The sequence below is a fragment of the Patiria miniata genome, unplaced genomic scaffold (genome assembly GCF_015706575.1).
Source record: "Patiria miniata isolate m_02_andy unplaced genomic scaffold, ASM1570657v1 HiC_scaffold_11, whole genome shotgun sequence".
NCBI lineage: Eukaryota > Metazoa > Echinodermata > Asteroidea > Valvatida > Asterinidae > Patiria > Patiria miniata.
The window spans coordinates 5362541-5384570 of NW_024037049.1; the positions used below are offsets into that span (position 1 = coordinate 5362541).

The 22030-nt window shown below is 38.7% G+C and overlaps 1 protein-coding gene across 1 annotated transcript; it reads left to right on the forward strand.

Moving 5' to 3' along the window:
• The first annotated feature begins 9 nt into the window (after positions 1 to 9).
• LOC119742844 (stonin-2-like) lies at positions 10 to 22030 on the forward strand. Its single transcript, XM_038219048.1, has 5 exons — positions 10 to 1053; positions 10398 to 12626; positions 13286 to 13444; positions 15897 to 16004; positions 17961 to 22030. Exons 1-5 carry the CDS (start codon positions 27 to 29, stop codon positions 18236 to 18238), a joined length of 3801 nt encoding a protein of 1266 aa, XP_038074976.1. The 5' UTR covers positions 10 to 26; the 3' UTR covers positions 18239 to 22030.

The window sequence follows — 22030 nt, forward strand, 5'->3', positions numbered from 1 at the left end:
GCTAGCTAGGCGCACGACCACCAAATATGGCCAACAGCAACCAAACTGGGGACGCCCCACTGGCGTTGCATCATGACGACACCCCAGACACCGAAGAGATGCTGTCTGATGGATCTTCTGGTCAAATTCAAGAGGATATAAGCGATCGTAATCTGGGAAATGATGTGACTCCTATGTCTAAAACTATGCACTCCAGTAGTAGCACTAGTACTAGCAGTGTGTCTAGTTTTTCGGATGACAATATGGGTGAAGCAAATAGGAACATTGAAATTGACCAAGCAGCCTCAATGAACAACGGGAACTCAGTGAGGGAAGATGGTCTTTTGAAAGAATCACAGTACACATCTTGCAATATGCAAATTGCAAATCAGATTGCAGTTCACCATGAGAATTCCATCCCAGCATCTGAGGATGAAATCGGGAAAGAAACAATCAGCATAAGGAAAGACTCAAACAGTCACAGTGTGGATATTTGCAGTACACTCCAAGACCAACAAAAATCCCCCCAGGATTCAAGCGAGTCAAACGGTGTCTGTAGCAAAAATGGCACCGGAGGCGGTGAGGCAGATAGTGGCATTGGAGCTCCCGTAGGACATAAGGAGGACGAAACAGAGCATGTGTTGTCATCAAATGGCCAAACAGCTGCTGCGCCACACAGTTCTTACATCGCGCTCGATGAGACGAAGAAAATGCCTGGGGCGGATGTCAACACTGAGATCAATGGAGAAGGAGTTCCAGTCAGTTCAGCAGAGACTTCAATAGATGTCATCAACAACGGCAATCCTGCCCAGAATATTGCTGATAACTCAACCGAGGATCATATGATGAGCAAAACGAGTGATGCTTCTGCATCCTCACAGATGACTGCATCTCAGGCTGCATCATCAATGGGAGTGGCCGCATCCTGGGTTTCATTTGAGGAGGATACTGTGCTAGCTGGCTCTCAAGTTCCACCTTCTCCGGACAAACAAAGTAATGCCGTGAAAGAGGACTGGGTGAAATTTGAGACTTCTCCACAGATGCCAAGACATCAAATGATACCTCAGCTCACAGGTAATGTAAAAAAAAATCAATGATTGCTTCGAGGTGTGTACAGGAATGGGCATGAAAGAGTAATGGCGCACGAGTAGGCATGACCAAATGAGCACTCAACTTACAATTTTTAAAAATTTAACAAGCTATTGAGTAGAATGCAGTATCCTGATGTCAATTTCTCCCGATGTACAACCTGAATGATGGTCAGTACTGTCATTCCAAATATGGTGGAAAAAAAGTTCGTTAGAAAATATGCTCAGACTTTTAACAATTTGTCTTGCACTTGCAGTGGTTTCGTTGAGTAACATGTGTACATGTACATTTTCCCCCAGCTGTTTCTTAACATTATTAAGATAGTTTTTCTTATTCTTCGGGAGAAAAGTATACATGTATCTTATTGAAGAAGAATTGAGGACAATTTCCTCAAAGTGAGCTTCTGCTTGTTAAAGGCATGTAGGAACACAGCATACATGTATGCAATTAATGAGAAAATCTTTATTCAAAGTGAAGATAAGACTGGTACCAATTACTACCAAATACTGGTATACCCTGTGAAATTATTCCGCCTGAAATGGTAGTGTTGTGCCCATTCTTGAAAATCACGCATTCTCGAGAATGGGCGCGCATTCTTAAGAACGAGCACGCGTTCTTAAGAATGAGCGCTCATTCTTAAGATTGAGTGGGAATATCACGTGCACAATTTATGAATTTTGCCCAATCTTAACAAACATTGCACGACATAATTATGTTAAATGAATTGTATAGCGGTTAAAAGGGAAACAATTCATATAAAGAGGAAAGAAAATGTTCTATGCTTCTGTACTCGTATAACTACGATAATTTGAATCATATTAAACCTGTTATTATTGCTTTTTCCTGCCTACTTATGGGAAGTTTTGTAATAACGGAGGACTGGGAACTAGTCTGGGAAGTGCTTTGTTTAGGCTAGACAAGTACAAGTCCCTGTATGTATCATATGCGTGCCACGAAAAAAAAACGATGTCCAGAAGCTGCCAAAATTGCTCTTTTGACTAGATAGAATCCAGCTCTGCGACGTTATGGTGGGGTGTGAACAATAAATTGGTGGCAATTTAAATGGGAAATAGCATTAGCACTATGGGATGTCGCATTATTCATTCTCATTCTTCACATTCTTCATTCTTACGTCCCCCCCCTCTTTTATTGTCCCAAAAATCTGAATTCTTTCTTATTTATTCTTATTTTTTTCCCCCGGTCCCCTCCCCCAATACGCGTATACTTTTCATATCCACTCTACTTTTCAGCGCCTTGCGTTGCAACAGTATAATTATTAAGAATCAGTGAACGAGGATTCAGCTAGACTTGCCAAGCGCAGCCGGTGCTCGGCATCGACAAGACCGTTATCTTGTCGCGCATTCTCAAGAATGTGCGCTCAATCTGGAAGAGTTATTTTTTGCCAAGATTGAGCAAGGATCCAGTTGCACATTCTCAAGAATGTGCATACCCATTCTCGAGAATGCGTGATTTTCAAGAATGGGCACAACAGTAGCATTCAGAAAAAACCAATCACGGAAGGTGGTTGCAGAAAGGCACAGATTCTTTTAAGTGCGTTAGCGACAAAATCCCCAAAATGGTACATGTAGGTCTACGTTTTCTTGGTTTTCTGAAAAGATACGGTATCCACAGAGCTGAATCTTCAACAAGATACCCCGGTAGTTGTTAGGCTCCCTTCTTAAGCTTTTGAGTAATTTTTTGCTTCAAATGACAAGAAAAATGCACAAAGATTCTAAAACCTTTGAGAAAGGTAGTATTTTAATGGCACAGGCAGTTTTGTTGCTGGTGGTGGTGGTGTTAAGTACACGTACATTGTACATGTAGGCCTATAAGTGTGGATATGTTTTGTTCTATAAAACTATTAAACCAGTTCAGCATTTCAGTTGTGCATGAAAACAGGATAAGAATTTGCAATTCATTTACAGGATAAATAACTCACCGTACATGTATGCATGCACCAAATTATTATTATTATTATTTTTTTCCGTTAATATTTATTTGCATTCTGCACAGGACAATTGAAATATACAAGAAATAAATAAGGAAATGCCGGCACATACATGGAGGCATATTCTGGAAGCCGAAGCTTGTATAGAGATGCCTTTAAATAAATAACAGAGATCTAGAAGTAGAAAGCATCCAGCTAGTTCAAGAAATGCACATCTGTCATAGTGGTACCAAACACAAAATTGAAAAGGACTTTCAGAGGTACATTAACTTCCTAGAACCGAATCATAGTCATTAATAACATCTAATTCTAAATGTCTAATAACAAAGATTTTTTGTCAATTTTTTACCTAAACTAACAAGACTTTCGGGAATGTTTTCCCGTATAAAGTTAGGGCAGTTTGCGTCCAATAGACATTGCATCAAAATGTCACGTGTTGGAAACAGAGAAGGATTATTTCTCAACATGATTGCTTGCATGTAGTTTTTAAATAAACAGTGAATAAACATTCAAACATTAAAATAAAGTGATCTTACTGTCAGTAGACCCATTGGAAGTGCATGTTTTGATAGGAAAGGGGACCGTCAATTTAGCCCCACTTGGACTAGCAGACAGAGGAAGCAATTTGGGTCTGAATTGTTTCCCAATTATCTGTATACCAGACTGATTGATGACTGCACTGACTGAGCACTTGATCCAATGCAGACCAATCAAGCACTGATTGAGCCTTGGGCTGATGAAAGATATTTGTTTGAAGTTGAAGCAGTTACTCATGTGAGCTTGGTAATTAGCCTGGGGAGACAAATTAAAGGTGTGTGTAGGAAGGGCACATACATGTAGCCTAGAGCACTGTCTCATTATACTGCACAGAACCATGGTAGAACACTTTCTGGGTGCATAAAAAATGTATACCTTTTGACTGAAATATGTGTGTTTGCAGTTTATACTGAAATTCAATGGAATGGATTAATTGTTCAGAATTATAGCTCTAAATGCAATTTTACGATAAACAACATATGTAGCTGCAAGCCTGCATAGTTCTGGTAAGTAAAATTTGGAAAATCACCAGTAATGCACACATGTGTGCATTGTTTGCCCAAAGCAAAATGAAACGCTCGTTTTGGGGATCATATCAGCTACATTAATGCATTCAGTTTAAATACATGCAGGTTTGCGAAAAGCTCATACCAATGTTTCCATTGGTTTGTGCACAAACATGGACGCAGGCTACCGGTACATCGTACATGGAGTAGTTACACATGTAGCTCTCTTGTTATTTAGCTCTTTAGAAGGGCAGAACTGATATTTCATCCCAACTTTAGCTGGGGCAGGCCCAACTGTGGCCACATTGTTGGCATGCCCAACAAAAGACCCTTTCTTTTGCTTTGTCACAATCGTACTTTTTTTTCCAACCAGTGAATAGCAAAGTATGGTTAGCCATCATTCCAAGAATGAAAGAACAAACATGTAAATGTACACATACATACAGCCACGAAGTTTTTAATCATGCACTGCAATTTTAAAAATATATAGAATCACTACCAAAGAAAACAAATACTTCCCTCTTTATTAACACACACATATTGTAAATTATTACCAACTGAAATTAATGCAGGCTGTGGCCACCAAACAATCTTGACATTGCTGTGATCACAAATCAGCAATGTTATGTCAAAAGTATTCTGATACTGTTCTGTTTACCATTTTCAAATCATAGGTTTAAACATTAAATTCATAAATACCTGAAACAGTTTACCCATAGGGGTGTACGACTAGTGCGACTAGTTGCCAATACTAAAAAGCGTAGTCGCAACTATCAAATTAAATAAATAACTTGTTGTTATGGCATGACTATAGTATACAAATATTGACTGCTTCAAGTGGTGTAGTAAAACTAGCCTCCCGAGGTGATCCATGGATTCGCATGCTCCATGGATCATTGAGGGAGGCTAGTTTTACTACACCATGAGATAAAGCTATATGTTTTATAACACCTAACCCACAGATTCTCCTCGGTTTTAATATTTTAAATTATTTAAATCTGAACACAGTTAAAATAAACTTCAATTTCAATACAAAATTGGTGGGAAATGTATTTCCCTCTTCCAAACCACCCCTTCACGAAACGTTTGAACCCAACTCTGTGGCGTGCTCTCTTGCAAACAATACGCGCTACGCTCAACGTGCACACCAGCATGCAGTTGTGCACAAATACCGCGCCATGCGTAAACGGTAGTTCTGTGGTTGCTAATGGGATAGTACTTTGGTTGCTACGGGTATAGTACTTTTGGCCGTACATTGAAAGATAGCAAAAATAGAAAGTACCATGTGACTCTCTCTCGGCCAATCAAGACAAAGAATCTGGGGGTGAGGTGTTATAATCGTGACTATTGAAATTAGTCGCAACTACCGGTACTGAAATTCACTAGTTGCCCATGCCTGAAAATCCACAATCCAAGTCCATACCCGGTTTTAAACCACACACATAACTGCTCCATCACTCTATTATTATCCACTTATTGAAATAACCAAAGGTGCATGTAGAGTCACCAAAACTGCATAGGGATTGTGCTAAGGGATGGTAATTTTGTCAGCCACTCTCTCAACCCACCCAAAAGAATAAACCAGAATTCCAGAAATGCTTTTTTTTGGGGGGGGGGGGGTTAGGGTGGGAAGGATGATTCTTTTTACCCACATTTGAATTTGGGGTTATAATTTATCCTGTCTTCTCCATGAAACAAAAAAGTAGAATGTGAATCTAATCCATGAAATATATCCATTTTTGTAGATAATTGTTATTATTTAAAAGTAGAATTATGTTAACAAAAAAGGTATGTAAGAAATGTGAAATAGAAAACATGTGCGTCATAAAAAGTAAAGTGGAAGTGGAAGCATATTGTATTTTTATTGTTACAAGTATGTTATCTTTGTTATTTTGTAAACTTCCATAGTAGGAAGGCATGCAGTCATGAAATAGCAAACATTAAACCTTACATATTTGTGGCCTTTCAGGGCTGTATGAATATATTTTTTTCACTAAAGTGCCACATGCACCTTTTTTATCATTTAATGCCAGTATTGAGGATTTTTCATTGTCTTTTTAATTTTAATTTTTATGCTAATGTGGTGAGGCTAGAGCTTCAACATCAAAGGTTGACACAGTGTTCAATGTTATTTATTTTGGGTGTTTCGTTGTTGATTCAGAATATGAAAGTTTATTAACAAAAATCATGTATAAATATTTCAATGAGCTTCATTAGGCCCTAATTGTTCAAAATTTGTACAGAGACCCCTTAAATTGTGAAGTGTGTGCTGAAGTGACATAACAGCAACATTGCCCTTAGTTGTCGTAATTTGTCAGGAAAAGAACAAAAACTTTTCAGATGTTGAAAAGGGGCACTTAAACCAGTTTGCGTCGGAGGACGTGATAACACGCACTGGCTGTTTTTTATGCACAGGCACGGCTGACGGGTTAAGACGTCAAGATTGCCTCGACTCGCCTTCGTGTGACGTCTAAACACGCTAATCCATACAGCCTTTTCCATGTAAAGTCATACAGACATGTGGAGACGGACTGTGTGTTGATCTTGAATTGGCCATTGTGCACGGCCTATTGTTGTACAATGTACGCTCCAGTGCACACCCCGGAGTATTGCAACATAATAGGTTCAGCAAGAAATATCATACAAATACTGTTGAAATGACTCTTGTGAATCAGTCTTTGTGGCGTTTGGCTGTATCAGAATTTGGCCGGAAAATTTTGCCTTTTGCGAAAATTGGAATTTTCGACAAAAATAATCCCGACGCGAAGTGGTTAAAAAAAAAGCAGTGTTATTATTTTTGTCTAGTTTAGAGGAATGAAGATTTTGGTGAAAAAAATCATGACAACGACCCTTGAATTGCTCATGCTCTGTGTGCATGCCCATGTGTCCATATGAGTTGACACACGTTTCTGTCTTGGGGGCATTAATAAGAACTCTCAACCATCAAGTGCAGTGTCAATACACAGTTGGTAATATGATGCCTGCTGGCTGTAGACCAGCCAGTCATCCATTGCAAATTAAATATTGGGCTTAACTTTTTCGGCAGCACAAAAACTAATTTGCTTTTTCTGAAGGTGAAATTAGGAAATAAAACCACAGAATTACAGGCATGTCTTGGATGCCGAGAGATATGATATTTGACTGGGTGATTTGTAATAGTGGGCACCACTGCAAATTACAAGTGAAACTTGGCCCTGCCGCACAAACACCAGAAATAGCGGTACATTGAATTTATGTTGTACTTTTCTTAAATCTGAGATCCACTTTCCTTCATTTTTTTTTATTAAAGACTGAAGGGATGCCAGCATCTTTTGAAAATAATAGCTTAAAGGTAGAATGGACCATTTGTCATCTGTGCATTTTTTTTTCATTTGAAGCAGCAAAAGTGCCCAAAATCTAAAGATAGGTGCTTAACCCGATGAAGTTTTAGCTTTGTGAATGCTTTATATTTCAAAAAAACACAATTTTGTGGATCTTGATTTCAGTTCAAAAGTTGCCATGTCGTATTTTGACTTGCGCCCTTGCGTGACACAATCCCGAAATCAGCATTCAGGATACAATTCTCATTCAGCTGATTGCTCTACATGATGTCACACACTGAATAATAGAAGCTGCACGCACTTGTGCGTCGTGTCAACACTTGCACCCATTCACGGATTCACCCAATTACAAACCAACAACAAACAGAAATTTCCAAAAATGTGTCACTTCACATATCTTGACACATCTTTGGAAATGACATTCTTTTATTGTTTTTTTTTCAAAAGGACAGCATTCCAAAAGGAATAATTTCACAAGTTTTTAATGTTAATTAGTTACTTTTTGGATGGCTGCAAATGGCCCACTCTACCTTTAATTATCCAGACAAGAAGTTAAACATGTTTAAATCTCCAATTTTTAATGTTCTGTGAAAATAGTATGTATACTGTACATATGAAATGTCTAATGCGTGACATAAAGTGCTTGAATATTGTCATTACACACATTTTATGGCAGTTTACTCTATTCCACATGTACAGTGCATCATCACAAGCCTACTGTCAATATATTAGCTCTGTATAATTAAATCATTTCATAACATCCATTCCTGGTGGTGCAACTGAGTACATCATAATTCCTGATACAGACCTCAAGACTCATTTCAGCATGAAATTGTTAATTAGATTTCTGTTGTGGCTGCTAGTACATGGAGTTATCTGGCTAATCTAATGACCACACAAAGGCTGTGCTGAAAAGCTTAGCCACTAGGGGATTAATTACTGAGATCTACAGTACCAGTTATTAGGAGTAAGCCTGAAATAGATTTCAGAAAAGCCTTGGTACCGCCTGGACACTCAGCAGTCATGCACGAAGTCCACTGTCAATAGACTAATTCAGCTAACAAAATTAGAAACCATTTTTGGGGTGGAACCGGCTGAGGGTCGTGCTCAGGTAGTACACACGCACTCTGGGCTCCTTTGCTTCGACCAGTAGGGTTAACAAAATGGTTTAACTTAACATGCACGAGGACATGGTTCCACTTGACAGAAATGGCTACTAATGAAGTAATTAAGAACTTTTTAAGGGGATGGCTATAGTACTACTTTATCGTGGTTTAGCAAAATTAGACTTAAAATTTTAAAATACATTGGCTATTAAAATAACATACACTGTGCATACATACTGTGATGCAGACATTTCTTTTTTGCATTTCAACCTTTAGCCAGAGCTTGTACATGTTCAAACAAACAATCACACAACCCTAACAAACAAACAAACCAACACCCAACACCCCAACAAACACACAAACAAACATAATTATGTGATGACTAAGTATCCCTCAATTTTGACAACATTTTGCAAAATGGTTTGTTCATGTTGTGTTTGTCGTCATCAGTCATGCATAGTTCTCGCATGAAAGGTCCTGGTGTCAAAAATAGATACATGTAGGCCTATGTTCAGTATGCATATTAATTGCTGCATCGATGTTGACAGGATGTGAATTCCTGTGCATTGAATAAGCAGCCAGAAGGTACAATGGAAATCTAATAGCAGGATATATTTGGATGCACAGTGATTGAATGGCTGCGCTTTTGAGTTGTGGATTAGCTTTCATGTACATGTACAGCCTCAACCTAAAAGGCGGTTTACATACATGTTGTATGTACATGTACATACTGACAATACAAGTGCTGGTATTTATAGCCAGATCCTGGCCAGACAGAATCTGCAGGCATCAATACTATTGATATTTGGTGGTACATCTACATGTACCATAGTATGTATGTGGCATCGACATAGTCAGTGTATGTGGCATAAGTTCATTGAAATTATTTGAAGAGAAAGGAATGTACAGTATGCTGGTTTAAGTGCGATTATTTTTTATCAAATTCTTTTGCACTTGAAAGCATGCAACTATGACTGTAGAAAACTGAACAGTATTTTGTGTGTGGGCCATTGATGAAAGTGAAACTAGCCAGAGGAACTTGAGAGCTTTTGGACAGCCTAAGTCCCAAACCTTCCTTCCTGAAACCATATATTTTGAATTGTAATACTAAGTCTCTTCCTTGTTTAACCCGTTAGCTCTTGTTCAACATTGTATTACATTGTATTTATTCACTGAAGAATAAACCAAAAAGTGCTTGGACAATTTCAAGGCAGGACTAATAATTGGTTAACTTGAGAATCATCAATGGTCCAAAGGAATAGGCCTATGTGCATACAATGTGCTCAATGAAAGTTGTGCCAAATAACAGTGATGTTGAGTAACTTTACAGAATACAGATCTATGTATCAATGCAACTATAATTTAAACCACCTTGACACTGGAATTTTTCATTTGAAATTGGTGATCTTGTATCATTTTTATGCATGCACTGGTTTTCCTTTACCATGTGTACTGTGAATTCCCCGTAAGGCCAAGTAAAAAAAATAAACCAGTTTCTTGTCCCTGACTGCTTCCTTTTTTCCTGGCCGCCTCCTTTTAATTTTTTTTTAAATTCATACATTTGCAATATATTGTGCACATATGTTATCAATATTTTGTCTTTTTGTTTGTTTCCAACATAATTGTAGCTAGATGTAGAAGGGTTCACAGCTCCGTTAAGGACACAATTTTGTATCAGCAAAATAGTCGAGAATATTTAAGAATCCATCTGCCATTTTGAAAAGTCCGCCATCTTTGTGGGAAAAAGAGAAAATAAAAAGCGCCAGTATATCCTTCAGTTTTTTTTAAAAAGGGCAGACTACTAAATTTGTTTACTTGGCCTAAGAGAAATTTTCCATTCAACATTCCAGCTTTATAAAGAAAGCAATATATGTGATTTCTGCAGTAAGTATTGTTTTTTGATTGGTTTCAGGTGGTTCGTCTATCCACAGTTTTGACCCAGCCATTGATGATCGTCAGTCTGATGTCACCATGTCAGCCCTCTCCTCTAGAGGAAGTCTGTCAGAACCTCATGTCTCCCATGAGTACCTACCACTAGCATCCTCACCCCTGGGCTCCACTATTTCCTCACCCTCACCACAACCCAAGCCAATGGGTAGCACATCCGGTTGGGTGAAGTTTGACGACCCTGGTGAGTTGCCACAGAGGCAGATGCAGTCCCCGCCATTGCTTGTACCGCTGCAGGCATCAAGTCCCTCAACAGTCCAAGACACAGCCTCCTCATCAACGTCACCGCTTTCCAGTCCTGGACATGTGGCATCTCTACCCCAGATGTCAAGACCAGTGTCTGTCAGTGGCAAGAGCCATCATCAGCCCATTGCGGGATGGGTGTCATTTGACGAGGCGGATAGTTCCACCCCATCCACACCTGTTAAATCGCCTGTTACTGAAGAGAAAAGGAAGCAACTGCAGCAGTTTCAGCAGTCATTAGCACTTCAGCAGCAGCAGCAAATCCAAAGCAGACAGCATCAGCAGCTACAACAGCAGCATCAGCAACCACAACAACTGCAGCTACAACAACAACAGCAGTTACAACAACAGCAACAGCTACAAAAGCAGGAGCAACAACCAGCTTCAATCCAGCAACATTCTCAGCTTCACATATCATCACCCTCAGCACAACAGCTTATGGCTCCTTCAGCAAACCTTCCCTCTCAACCCCTTTCATATCCTTCTGATGATCAACAGTACTTTCAAAGTGCCCCTTCAACCAGTACTCCACTCCCTGGGAACCCTTTCAGAGAGGAGATGCTAAGGCAGCAAAATCGTGCCGCATCCCCATTCAACCCATTCCAGAGTGGTCCCATACAAACACCCAGTACCCCTGGAGGAACCGTAAGCGCCATGTGGGGTGAGTCACCCATAACTCCAGGAACAGTAAATGCCATGTGGGAGAAGTTTGAAGAAGGTTCTTCAAGTGTTGCATCAGGCAGTGTAAGCCCAGGCAATCCATTTAGAACACCTGTCAGTGCAGCCAACTTGTTTAATGCACAACCTCCACAGATTGCTCCATTCCCAGACATTCCCAGTAATACCACACTGAAGGAACAAGCTCAGACTTTTCAGGCCAAGAGTGTAGCTGAGCAAGCCTCGATCACTTCTACCTCATCACCAACACCTGTCCAAAGCACACCGGTGTCCACACAACCTTTCCAAAGATACACAAAAGGTTCCAAACAGGTGACAATCCGAGCCTCAGGCAAAAGACCAAAGGCTAGTCATAGTCAGCAGGAGGATGTTGTTGTGGATGACACACCCTTTGTTGATGAGTTCCCAAAAGAAAAATATGACCTGACTGAAGGATGGCCCATGATGCTCAGATGCCCAGACAAGAAAAAAGTAGCAGGCTCTCGCTATTGGAGGCCTGTGCGAGTCAAGCTTCTTGAAGGGAATGTGATTCAAGTATTTGAGATTGAACACAGCTCAGAACCTTTCAGAGAGCTTCCATTGCAGTGTAATTATGAATTGGGGGACAGGAAGAAACAATCCTACGATACGTTGGGTAAGATTCACACCGTCAAACTAATGTATGTCTCCTACAGCGAGAAGCGACGGTACGGCACCAGAACACCATATGAGAAGGTTATGAATGCAAACCCATTGATGAAGCTTGGATCCACAGACTACAATGTATTCCGAAGTTTCATATCTACCATCAATGAGTACATGATGAGGTTATCCACATTCCGAGACAGGGGGATTTCATATAAGCAAGATGCTATCGGGGTGGTGGTGTCAGATGATTACCGTTGCCGCATTCTTTATAATGGAGATTTGGAGAAGCAGTCCACAAGTGTTGATGTCACTGTGCTTGCGTTCCTCTCCGATGTACCTGAATGTTCCATAGCCTTAAATGATGTACAGGTCAAAGGCATTGAAGTTGTGTCACGACGAGACATCATACCGAACAAAACCAATCAGTGGATCAAACTAGAAAATGTGGAACTTCACAAGTGTGCCAACAAGAACGTGTTTGTGGAGTCCCGCATGATTGAGTTCCAGCCTTTGGATGGATGCCGCTTTTGTCTGATGAAGTTCCAGACTCGGCCCAGACAAAATGTGGAGCTCCCTTTGTATGTGAAGGCAACCGTGTCAGGGGAAGGGGCATACCTGGAGCTGAGGACAGACTTGATTCTTCCTGGTAAGTGATTTATATTACAGGGGCATAGACTCCTTGTAAAGAAGAGGTTTTGTTGACTGAATATCTTGGCCTTTGCTTTAATTCTTCTAGAACCCTGATTGTTCAAATTCAAGTAGAAGTGTCGTTCACAAAGGAATACATTTAGTAAATGGCGCAGTGAGCTCAATAAGGACTTTGCGCACACAAAAAGAGTTAATTCTGCAACCCCAACCCAACAAGCCAACTGATGACTTTCAAAATATAAATCCAGTTTATCCAGTGAACTGTTATTGTGTGTTCCTTGTGAAACATTATGGATTTACATGATGTAGTTTGTCGGTTCTTTTAGTGGGCAAGAAATTTACAAAAAAGGCATAAAGCAGAAGTCTTAAAGAGATTGTTTTTGTTTACGAGCACACATAAATGTATGTAAATGTTTGGAGTTCTGCATACATTTGGTGATGAGTATATTACATGTGTACATCAAATTAGCTTTGTGATATTCATTACTCGCAGGTAAAGTGGAATCCTGTACATGTACATTATGTCATTTAGTGATATTGTAAGTGTTTTTACCATTGAAATATCTGTTCAGAAGTTAAATTAACTGAAAAAAGTTGTCTTACAAGTGGCTGGTTTGTGATCAGTATACCTAACAATAAAAAACTTCATTCTTGCAGCTCGTCCTGGCCGAAGGGATCCATCCCAGTTCACCTGCTACAACATTATGGTGCGCATTCCCGTCCCAGACACCTGGATCAAGTACTTCCGCCGTGAAAGACATATTGGCTTCTACTCTGTCAAGTCTACCCATGGAAAGCCAGACCATATCAAGCAGGGTGGGTACATTATGATTCAATCTGTTATGTATGGTATGGTTAGGACTTTGCATATTTTCAGTGGTGCTAGACTTGATGCAAGTCTGACCTCAGTTGAAATGCAAAACACTTATACTGATGTCAAACGCCCGTCCCAGTCTGCGCCTAGAAGTCCATGCTCAGCCTAGATACACTTGCACATATGTGAATAAAGGGTGAGTAAAAACTAAAACAAAACCCAAATATCGGGACCATTGTTGTAGTGAAGTTCTGCATGTAGCACTTTCAAAATGTAGGATATAAAAGCCCAATTCATAAGCTTTCTTTTAGTACAAGAATCATTCAAATTGCTCATGTACTTTTCAAGTTTTCGTTCTGCTGAAAGAACACTTATCTTTTTTGTGATCCTTGTACAGAACTTTAAAACGGTGGTTGTGTTTAAAATGCCGTAACTTGAAAAGTATGTGAGCAATTTGAATGATTCTTGTACTAAAAGAAAGCTTATGAATTGGGCTTTCAAATCCTAGATTTTGAAAGTGCTACATGCAGAACGTCACTAAAAAAGTGGTCCTGACATTTGGGTTTTTTTTTTTTTTTTACTCACCCTGTACATGTACATTCCTGTACACTACACGTACATGTATGTATTTGCAATTCCTTCGGTGAGACTTGGTCAGTTTGTTATTAGAATTCTCTCCCCTCGCTCATTCATGTATGTGATAACCATGCAGCATTAAACACTACAACAATTAACAAATCAAAGCATGCAACTGTGGGAATGACGCTCATAGGCTGAACCTACTTGTAATTGCATGGTTGTGTGTGGAAATGTTACGTTGGCCCGGCAGAGCTGAGAAGCTTGTTTCTGCTTCTTGAAATGAGTGATTCTATGCATTAAGGGTTCCAAGTGTGACATTTGTCCTGTCCCTGTTACCTCGGTATTTTGTAATTTGCGATTCAAGTATTCATGACTTCAAACAATTTTTTTATTTGTTGGATACCTAGGTAGTTTGCTATTCATAATCACTCTTGGATGGACGATTGCATTGAGGAATGCATCAAGAATTGCCAGATCATAGATGTCAGATGTAACAGGGACAGGATAAAAGTGGACCTTAAATTTATAAAATGACCCACATGTGATACCGCAATCAGTAGATGAGCTCCACTGAGTGTGTTACACTAACATCCTAGCAAATCAGCCAAGTTGTCGGGCTGCACCAGCGTGCAAAATGATATGTGAAGATTTCAACATGTTCAACTGGCACTGATGTGTGAGGGTGCGTATCACATGGCATGGCACCGTACTTGAGCCAGTCTACTGTGGTGCTGAAATGGGCAGTATGCAGAGCCTCATACGCAATGACGTAGACAGGGGCTTTCTAATGGTTTTGAGTACATGGTCATTAAAAGAGCTTTCAGTTTATCATCCATGACCCTATGCATAGTGGTGGCTTAAAGGCCAGTATTTCTTGAGAGGATTCATTGATTTTCCAGAAGCAAGTTCCCATGTACATTGTAAGACCGAAGTGAGTCATTTGTTACTGCTGGGCTTTAGCTCTGTTGTCTGGTGCAGTGAAGTGGATATCTTTTCTTGCAATAGGAAGTCCCCTTGTCATTGCTAGTAACGAGTGAAAGTTGATTTTAGATGCGAATGGATTTAAAATGAAATTCACAATTTGAAGCTAGCTACATGTATCTAATCTTCATGTTTGATAGCTTTTCCTTGCAGATCTACATGTATACATGTACATACATTGAACAGACGTGTCCTCTACAGATCTGACCCCTATTGTAGCCAAACCATCAGCCAAACACTGTATTTAATTAAATACTAGCGCTGCCTCCGGTCACACAATATGATTAAAATATTCTGACTTATATCTTCATACAAAGTCCCTTTTTAATTCCTGAGTTATTTGATAAAGGGCGTTTTTGAAATGTGTTCTTTGAACGTGTGCACGCAACACGAAGCACTGAAGTGAACACAGAACGTGTGTACCTTGTTTTGTGCACATTATATTGTAACAAAATGTAATGTTACACAATTAGACAATAAGTAAAGAAGAAAACAAACTTCAATTTTTTTTTCTTCTGAATCTGGGATAGAGTCTGTTACATAGAACTTTTCCATTTCTTCCCTTAAATCTGAGGCAAATTTTCAAGGAGTAGATTTTCATATTTACCGAGTCTATAGTTGATTTGAGAGGAAATACATGTACATTCCGAATTGTGCAAAATATTGTTGTTTTCTCGGTTTTGTTTTTCAAAATAAAACCTGTGTTTTTTTAACTATAAACTTGTTGAAAGTACTGAGAATGCAGAAAATGAATATATTTCTGTAGTCTGAGAGGGCATGTCAAAGATGTCTGGATGCTTTTCATTTTAGTTTGTCGTTTGTATGATGATGTTCATTTTGCCATTTCCTACTCAATTTTATAATTCCAAGTTCAATTTCATTAATCACATGTAGGTAGTCTGAATCCGAAATTACTGGAGACAAGTGTTGGCACAGCAAAATATGAGCACGCCTATAAATCCATCGTTTGGAGGATTGACAAACTGCCTGAAAAGGCTACGGGTGAGTACAAATATAAACGGTCCGAACCTTGACAGGAATACACATTATGAAAGCAGTTGGCATGTTAGCTTCTAAATACAGAATCAAATGAAGAACAACTTTTAGTTGCAATTTACAAATCAAATCCTTCCAATATCAGGTCTGTTTTGAATACAAAGTCAAATTCTGAAATTTCATAATTTGTATTTCTCAGAGAAACAGAGTTGTCATCTTCAACTGTATTATTTTGTATACTTAATTATAATTCACAATTTTGTTTTATTTGGCTGACACTGATGAAACTGATGACAGTACCATATGGCATGCTGATGCTAATGTTATTTGTTAAGTGTAAAAGACTATATAGCCAAACAGGGGATTTTTGTACATGTACAATGTACACAACTTTATTAAGGCCTTTGAATGAAAATTATTCCAAACAAAGATTAACTGCCAGCAGTGATGGATGAAACGTAACCAAATGAGTAGCTTTTGATAAAGGGATATTTCTGTGAAACATTATCCAGAGGGCATTGTTGAAGGCCATTGTATTGGTTTTTCTTGTGTACATATTGAGTTCACGTCCCCACATAGGTAGACAGTAACTAATCTGCAACGCCTGAATGAGAGAGGTATTTTCCTCGTATGTTAATACATTATGTAAATAAAGCATGTAGAGTTAATAACATGTATTTGCATTCCTCTACCATTAAACTGCATGGTTGCTAAGTCTGCAACGTTTGCTTGTTAAAGGGCCTGTCACACTGTCTGCAATCATATATGCGCTTCCACTGCATCCTTGAAAAATGGCTGGGGCGCAACAACAACTACTAGATCGCAGCGACAACTACATAGGTCACCTGATGGGCCCCGGAGGGTCTTAATGTTCTCCTATGCCAAAGTTTTTGAGCATGCTCAAAACAATCGCAACATCTCTGCGCTCTGGCCAAGGCGCCGTAATGACGCAACTCGGGGGCTGTGCGAGCGTGAATCGTGCAACATTGAAGTGGCATTGAGGCAGCCTAGGCGCAAGACAGTCGATGTAGTCTCCATGAGAAAGTAACTCGACTGTGATGAACTCGTAGAATAAACTTGAAACTGGACTGCAGATTGACCTTTTTGTCGTGGTATTTATACAGCGCAAGTGACGTCACGTGAGCGTATTTTGGTCGAATAGAGAGCGCGACACGAGCTACTAGGACGTATCAACAGCGAGCAGAGCGTAGTGTGAGCACAGTGACAGCACAGCGGCGGCGACTAGGTGACAGCACAGCGGCAGCGACTAGATCGAGTAATTGAGCTTGACAGGGGCGCATAGAGAGCGAGTTGAGCGCATCGTAAGCGCGAGATGAGCATAGTATGAGCGTAGCTTGAGCTACTTTCTGGCCACTTGAGACAGAAAATTGTCATTTTCTTGCGTCCTTGCTGCAATCGTTAAATTTATTTAATATTTTTGGTCGCCGTAAACTCTATGAGAGCACATATAATGTGACAGGCCCTTTAGAAATATAATATCAAGTGAATGAAGTTGCCTTAGGGTAAGTCCCAGAATTCGCACACTGGCTACATGTATGTCCCATATGTGACAACAGTTTAATCCCTTTAATATATTCCTTCAATTGATTTCATTGCTTTATTTAAAAAACAAAAACAACATGATGTTATGTACGGGACAAAGAGGGGACCTTTTGTTGGACTTTCCCTGTAACGTTGCCATTTGGGAGTATAAACAGACATGAAAACAAGGTTATTGACTGAAATTTGCATAAATATTACAACTCAGTATTACATTTGTACAACATTTGTTTTTTGGATTTGATTAGAGTTAGCAAACTGCTTCAATAATCAGGATTTGTTTCAAAAATTTTTTACCAAGAAAATGGTGTCTTATTGTGCTCTCATTTGCTCAAAATATGGCCTCTTGATCATTGATTTTCCGTAGTATAGTTTTGAAACTCGTGACTTTTTTCCCACCAGCTTTCTCAGCTTCCCACATCCTGATGTGTCGCATCCACCTTGCGTCTCATCGTGAGGTCCCCCGCACCCCCCAGGGGGACGTGCAAGTTGAATTCACCATGCCTCACACCACAGCCTCCAAGGCCACTGTACGCTCCCTGGCTGTAGCCTCTGACAAGCCGTCCGAGAAGCGCGTCAGGTACATGGCCCACTATGAGTACTTTGTGGAGATGGAGAATAGAGTAGTACTGCAAATGCTGGATGGCGATGAAGGCCCCTCACATTGTTCTATTCAGTGACTTGAGAAAACGATATCACAATAATGCTTTTCGTTGGGTTATTCATGAAAAAAAAAAAATCTGAAGGGTTGTGGCTAAGGAATAAAATCCTATTGCAATGCACACACATATTTTTCTACAGGACTAAACTCGTTGTGCAGAAAAATTGATTAATATAATTGAAATGCTTAACTGGATGACATGCTCAGCGAACGTTGACTGTTTGCTCACAGTTAATCACTGTACTACTTGTACTACAACAGCAAAAAAAGAGCGTTTTTCTCATGTAATAATTGCGTCCATTTCTATTTTTGTATCCATAATTTTATGCCGTCATATATTCTGGCTGTGCTCCTTGAAAAATCTCTTCCTATTGTGTATAAATTAGGCCTGTGCAAAAGGGTTTAATTTGAATCACGATCAACATGATAGGAAAATAAAGGCTGTAGAATTAAGTCTAAGACGACCCTAACTGAGCATTTGTTTTTGTTATTTTGGCTAAATTACACTTGAGCATGCCAGATTGTCTACATGGCATAAAAGTAACACAGATGGAACCATGTAATTTGTGAGTGTGGAAATACTACTCTGTAATTATGACATGGCAAATCAAAATGTTATGTTGTCTGTGTTTTACATGAAGGAACATCTGTTTGTTAATTTAATCCACGAAGAAATATGCCTTTTAGTTAAAATTTCTCTAACCGGACCCGTGCTCTACAACATGTTTAATTTTGTTTCTCCTAACGAATTCTGATTGTATGTTTTACTTCATCAGAAAAAGTACCTGTTTTTGTGGGGATGTTTTCAACCCTCTCAATATATGATTCTATTGTTTTGGTTGCTTTTGTGTCAATATCGCACAAAACATGTGAAATTTTGTAAATTAATCATTCCTTAACTAAACATGGGTGGATTTTTTGTTCAATATCTCTTTTGAAAGTGAATAACTTCTGTATTGCTAGAAACAAAAAAATGGGGATGAAACATGAAAACAGCACAGTAAGAGCAACTTTAAAATAATGTTTCGATATACAGTGGAATGTCGCTATACCGAGCATTCCGCTATACCGAACATCAGCCTTGGCTCCCGATTTTTGTGTGCAAAATGTATCGAACATTGTTGAAAAATTTCAACCGGAAAGCGACAAACGGCTATTGTTTCCCCAAGAAATGTAAGGGAAAAGCCACCCGTGTAAACTCAAAAACTGTTATTACATGATTCAATAGTCACATGAGTTTAAAGTCGTCTTTCAGTAAGTACCAGGTCGTACATGGTGAAGTTCTGCATACGGAATGGAAAAGATGGAAGGACACGTTTGGCGACTCCGCGCGTGGTTTGTAAATGCAACTATACTATAACAATGGTCAAAAGAGGGCACCACTAATGTGTGAAAATTGCTATACCCAAACATGGCTATTGCGAACAATTTCTGTGGATCCCATGATGTTCGCTATAGCGACGTTCCACTTTAGCCCAATATTCCTATCAAACCTGTAATGTAACTTTTACAGTTTTGGCACTATTTGGAACTGTTGACATGTATTTATCCTTCCTCACCCACACATAATCATTTCCCTCCTGGGGCAGTGCTTATTATTCTTCAACATCAGTCACATTGAGTGTTGCCACGACAATTTCTACATTCATAGGAAATGGAGTAGGTGTTCATTTTTTTAAAGGATAGGGTCCAAATCTTGTCTCTAATTGTATTGTTTTGTACACTTTACACAATGTATATAAAATTATTATTGAGCAACTCATTTTTAATTTAAATGTAGATTTGAGAAATCCTGGCATCTGTTTTTGTCAAATTTTAAATACAAATGGTGTTTTCTCCAATTTTATGTAAATCGTTTATTTTTTCCTCAAATTTTAGAGTATTCCTGTTAATAAAGGTTGCGTATTGTGATTTATGTACTGTACATCGATCTTAACATATCCACTTTGTCATGTCATTTGCCATTGTTGAAAAATCTATTTTTAGGACTGGCAGTTTGAAAAATAAAATTTTTCAACACATGTAAATGCTAATAATTGGGTGCGGAAATGCACCCCCATCCCCCACTGTGCACAAATATTAATTAAATCTACCTTTTTGGTGAGCTATTTGATTGTTATCTGTTGGGTATTAAAGTATACGTGAAACAGTCTTTTTATGCAGCCAAATATTTTCCTCACAAAATCTGGCCCATTGTAATGAAATGAAACTGTGTTCCAGTTTTCAGCTGTCAACAAAACATTGTCTGGGCATTCCAGCAATGACATTATTACATACACTAGGCCGTGATGGCCGGATGTACTTGAGCAAGTTTAGAAATTGATGATCAAATATTCATACCTAGTTTTCTTTTCCTACGCTAGGCTTTAACATCCAAACTGCGAAAACAAAAATTGCGGTACTTTGTCGATATAAGAAAAAAATATTAAGTGGTTGTAGAAATATATATTATTCTGTGGTTGAATAAACCACTAGCTTCATGCCTGCATGACATGTGCCTATCAGTAATTAATACAAAATTGATGCAATTTCAAAATTATAAAAGCACTCGTCAAAACTTCCAGTTACTGCAATATTTTTATCCAATATTTTTAGCACCATTAACGTTTTGCACTGTTATTGAGAGAATTTGAGGGTTTTTCATAATTTGCTGTTGTACTTGTGAAGGTTTTATGAAAACGTGTAGTGATTACGAGTGTTAAAACCAAATTGGCCATTTGTACACTGATATTGATGCACTATTGTAGACCAATATTGTGCACATTTACCGCTCAAGTGCACTACACTGCTGTGTCAATATGTTGTGTACACTGTATCAATCATTTCAAAGGAGACTCTGTCACCTTAATAGTAATTTAAAGAGTATTATCACACAGAAAATACAATTTTAAAAAATGTCGTGGCAGTCAGTCATAAATGCTGTATTTGCTTGGGAGAATAATTTTTGGGAAAAAAGAAAATTGCAGGTTTTTATTTTGCTTATCGGTCATTTAAAAACAAACTGTGAGAAATATATTGTATGTTGATGAGGCATCTGTGTGTACCTACTCAATATTATTCAAAGTGACATCTTCCCACATGAATGTTATATGATCTACACGGTATATTTATTGCAAGTAACATGAGCTTACAGAATGTTCACATAATCCTTCACTGTATGAGAGTTTTTACCGTAGTAATATACCGTTAAATTGCAAAGAATTTATAGGGCTCTAAGCTGTTCTGGAAATTCTTGTGCCTAGAAAAATACATTTTTAAATGAATTTGTCTGAATGTTTTTGTGTGGAAAACATTACATGTATGATCCAACATCACGTAATATAAAAAGCACTGGATGATTCAAATTGACTTTAAACTAGTACAACAGGAACCTATCCTGTTCATGAAATGGAAATATCCTTGATGAGTTATTATGGAATAACATGAAAAGGTCAATGTTTTGTCACCGATATCTAAATACTGTTTGATGTACTGCCAACTGTAATTTTAAGTCTTGGAAATAATCAAGTACATAAGCCTACATGTACAAATTGTCAAATAAACCACACCGACCTGGTGCATATGATAATTATAAGAGATAGGACAACGAAATTTGACTGGAAAAGGGTTCGAACTGTGACCTTCGAAATACCGTTCTTGTGCTTTTACCAACTGAGCTATCCAGCCCTATGTTGGCAGTTCCCCAATTTTGTCAGTACCTTTGTTCAAGGGAGCTAGTCAGAATCCAGAATTTAATCAAAATTTGTTTGTATAGTTATTATATATGCATCTCGTCAGTGACAATTTGTAATAAAAAAAGCTGTATCCTCTC

Excerpts from the sequence above, each read along its gene's own strand:
- LOC119742844 (XM_038219048.1), top strand. The coding sequence starts at position 27 with ATGGCCAACAGCAACCAAACTGGGGACGCCCCACTGGCGTTGCATCAT. Across the intron at positions 13,445-15,896 it reads GCCAGACCATATCAAGCAGG|GTAGTCTGAATCCGAAATTA; the intron begins GTGGGTACATTA and ends AATCACATGTAG. Across the intron at positions 16,005-17,960 it reads ACTGCCTGAAAAGGCTACGG|CTTTCTCAGCTTCCCACATC; the intron begins GTGAGTACAAAT and ends TTTTCCCACCAG.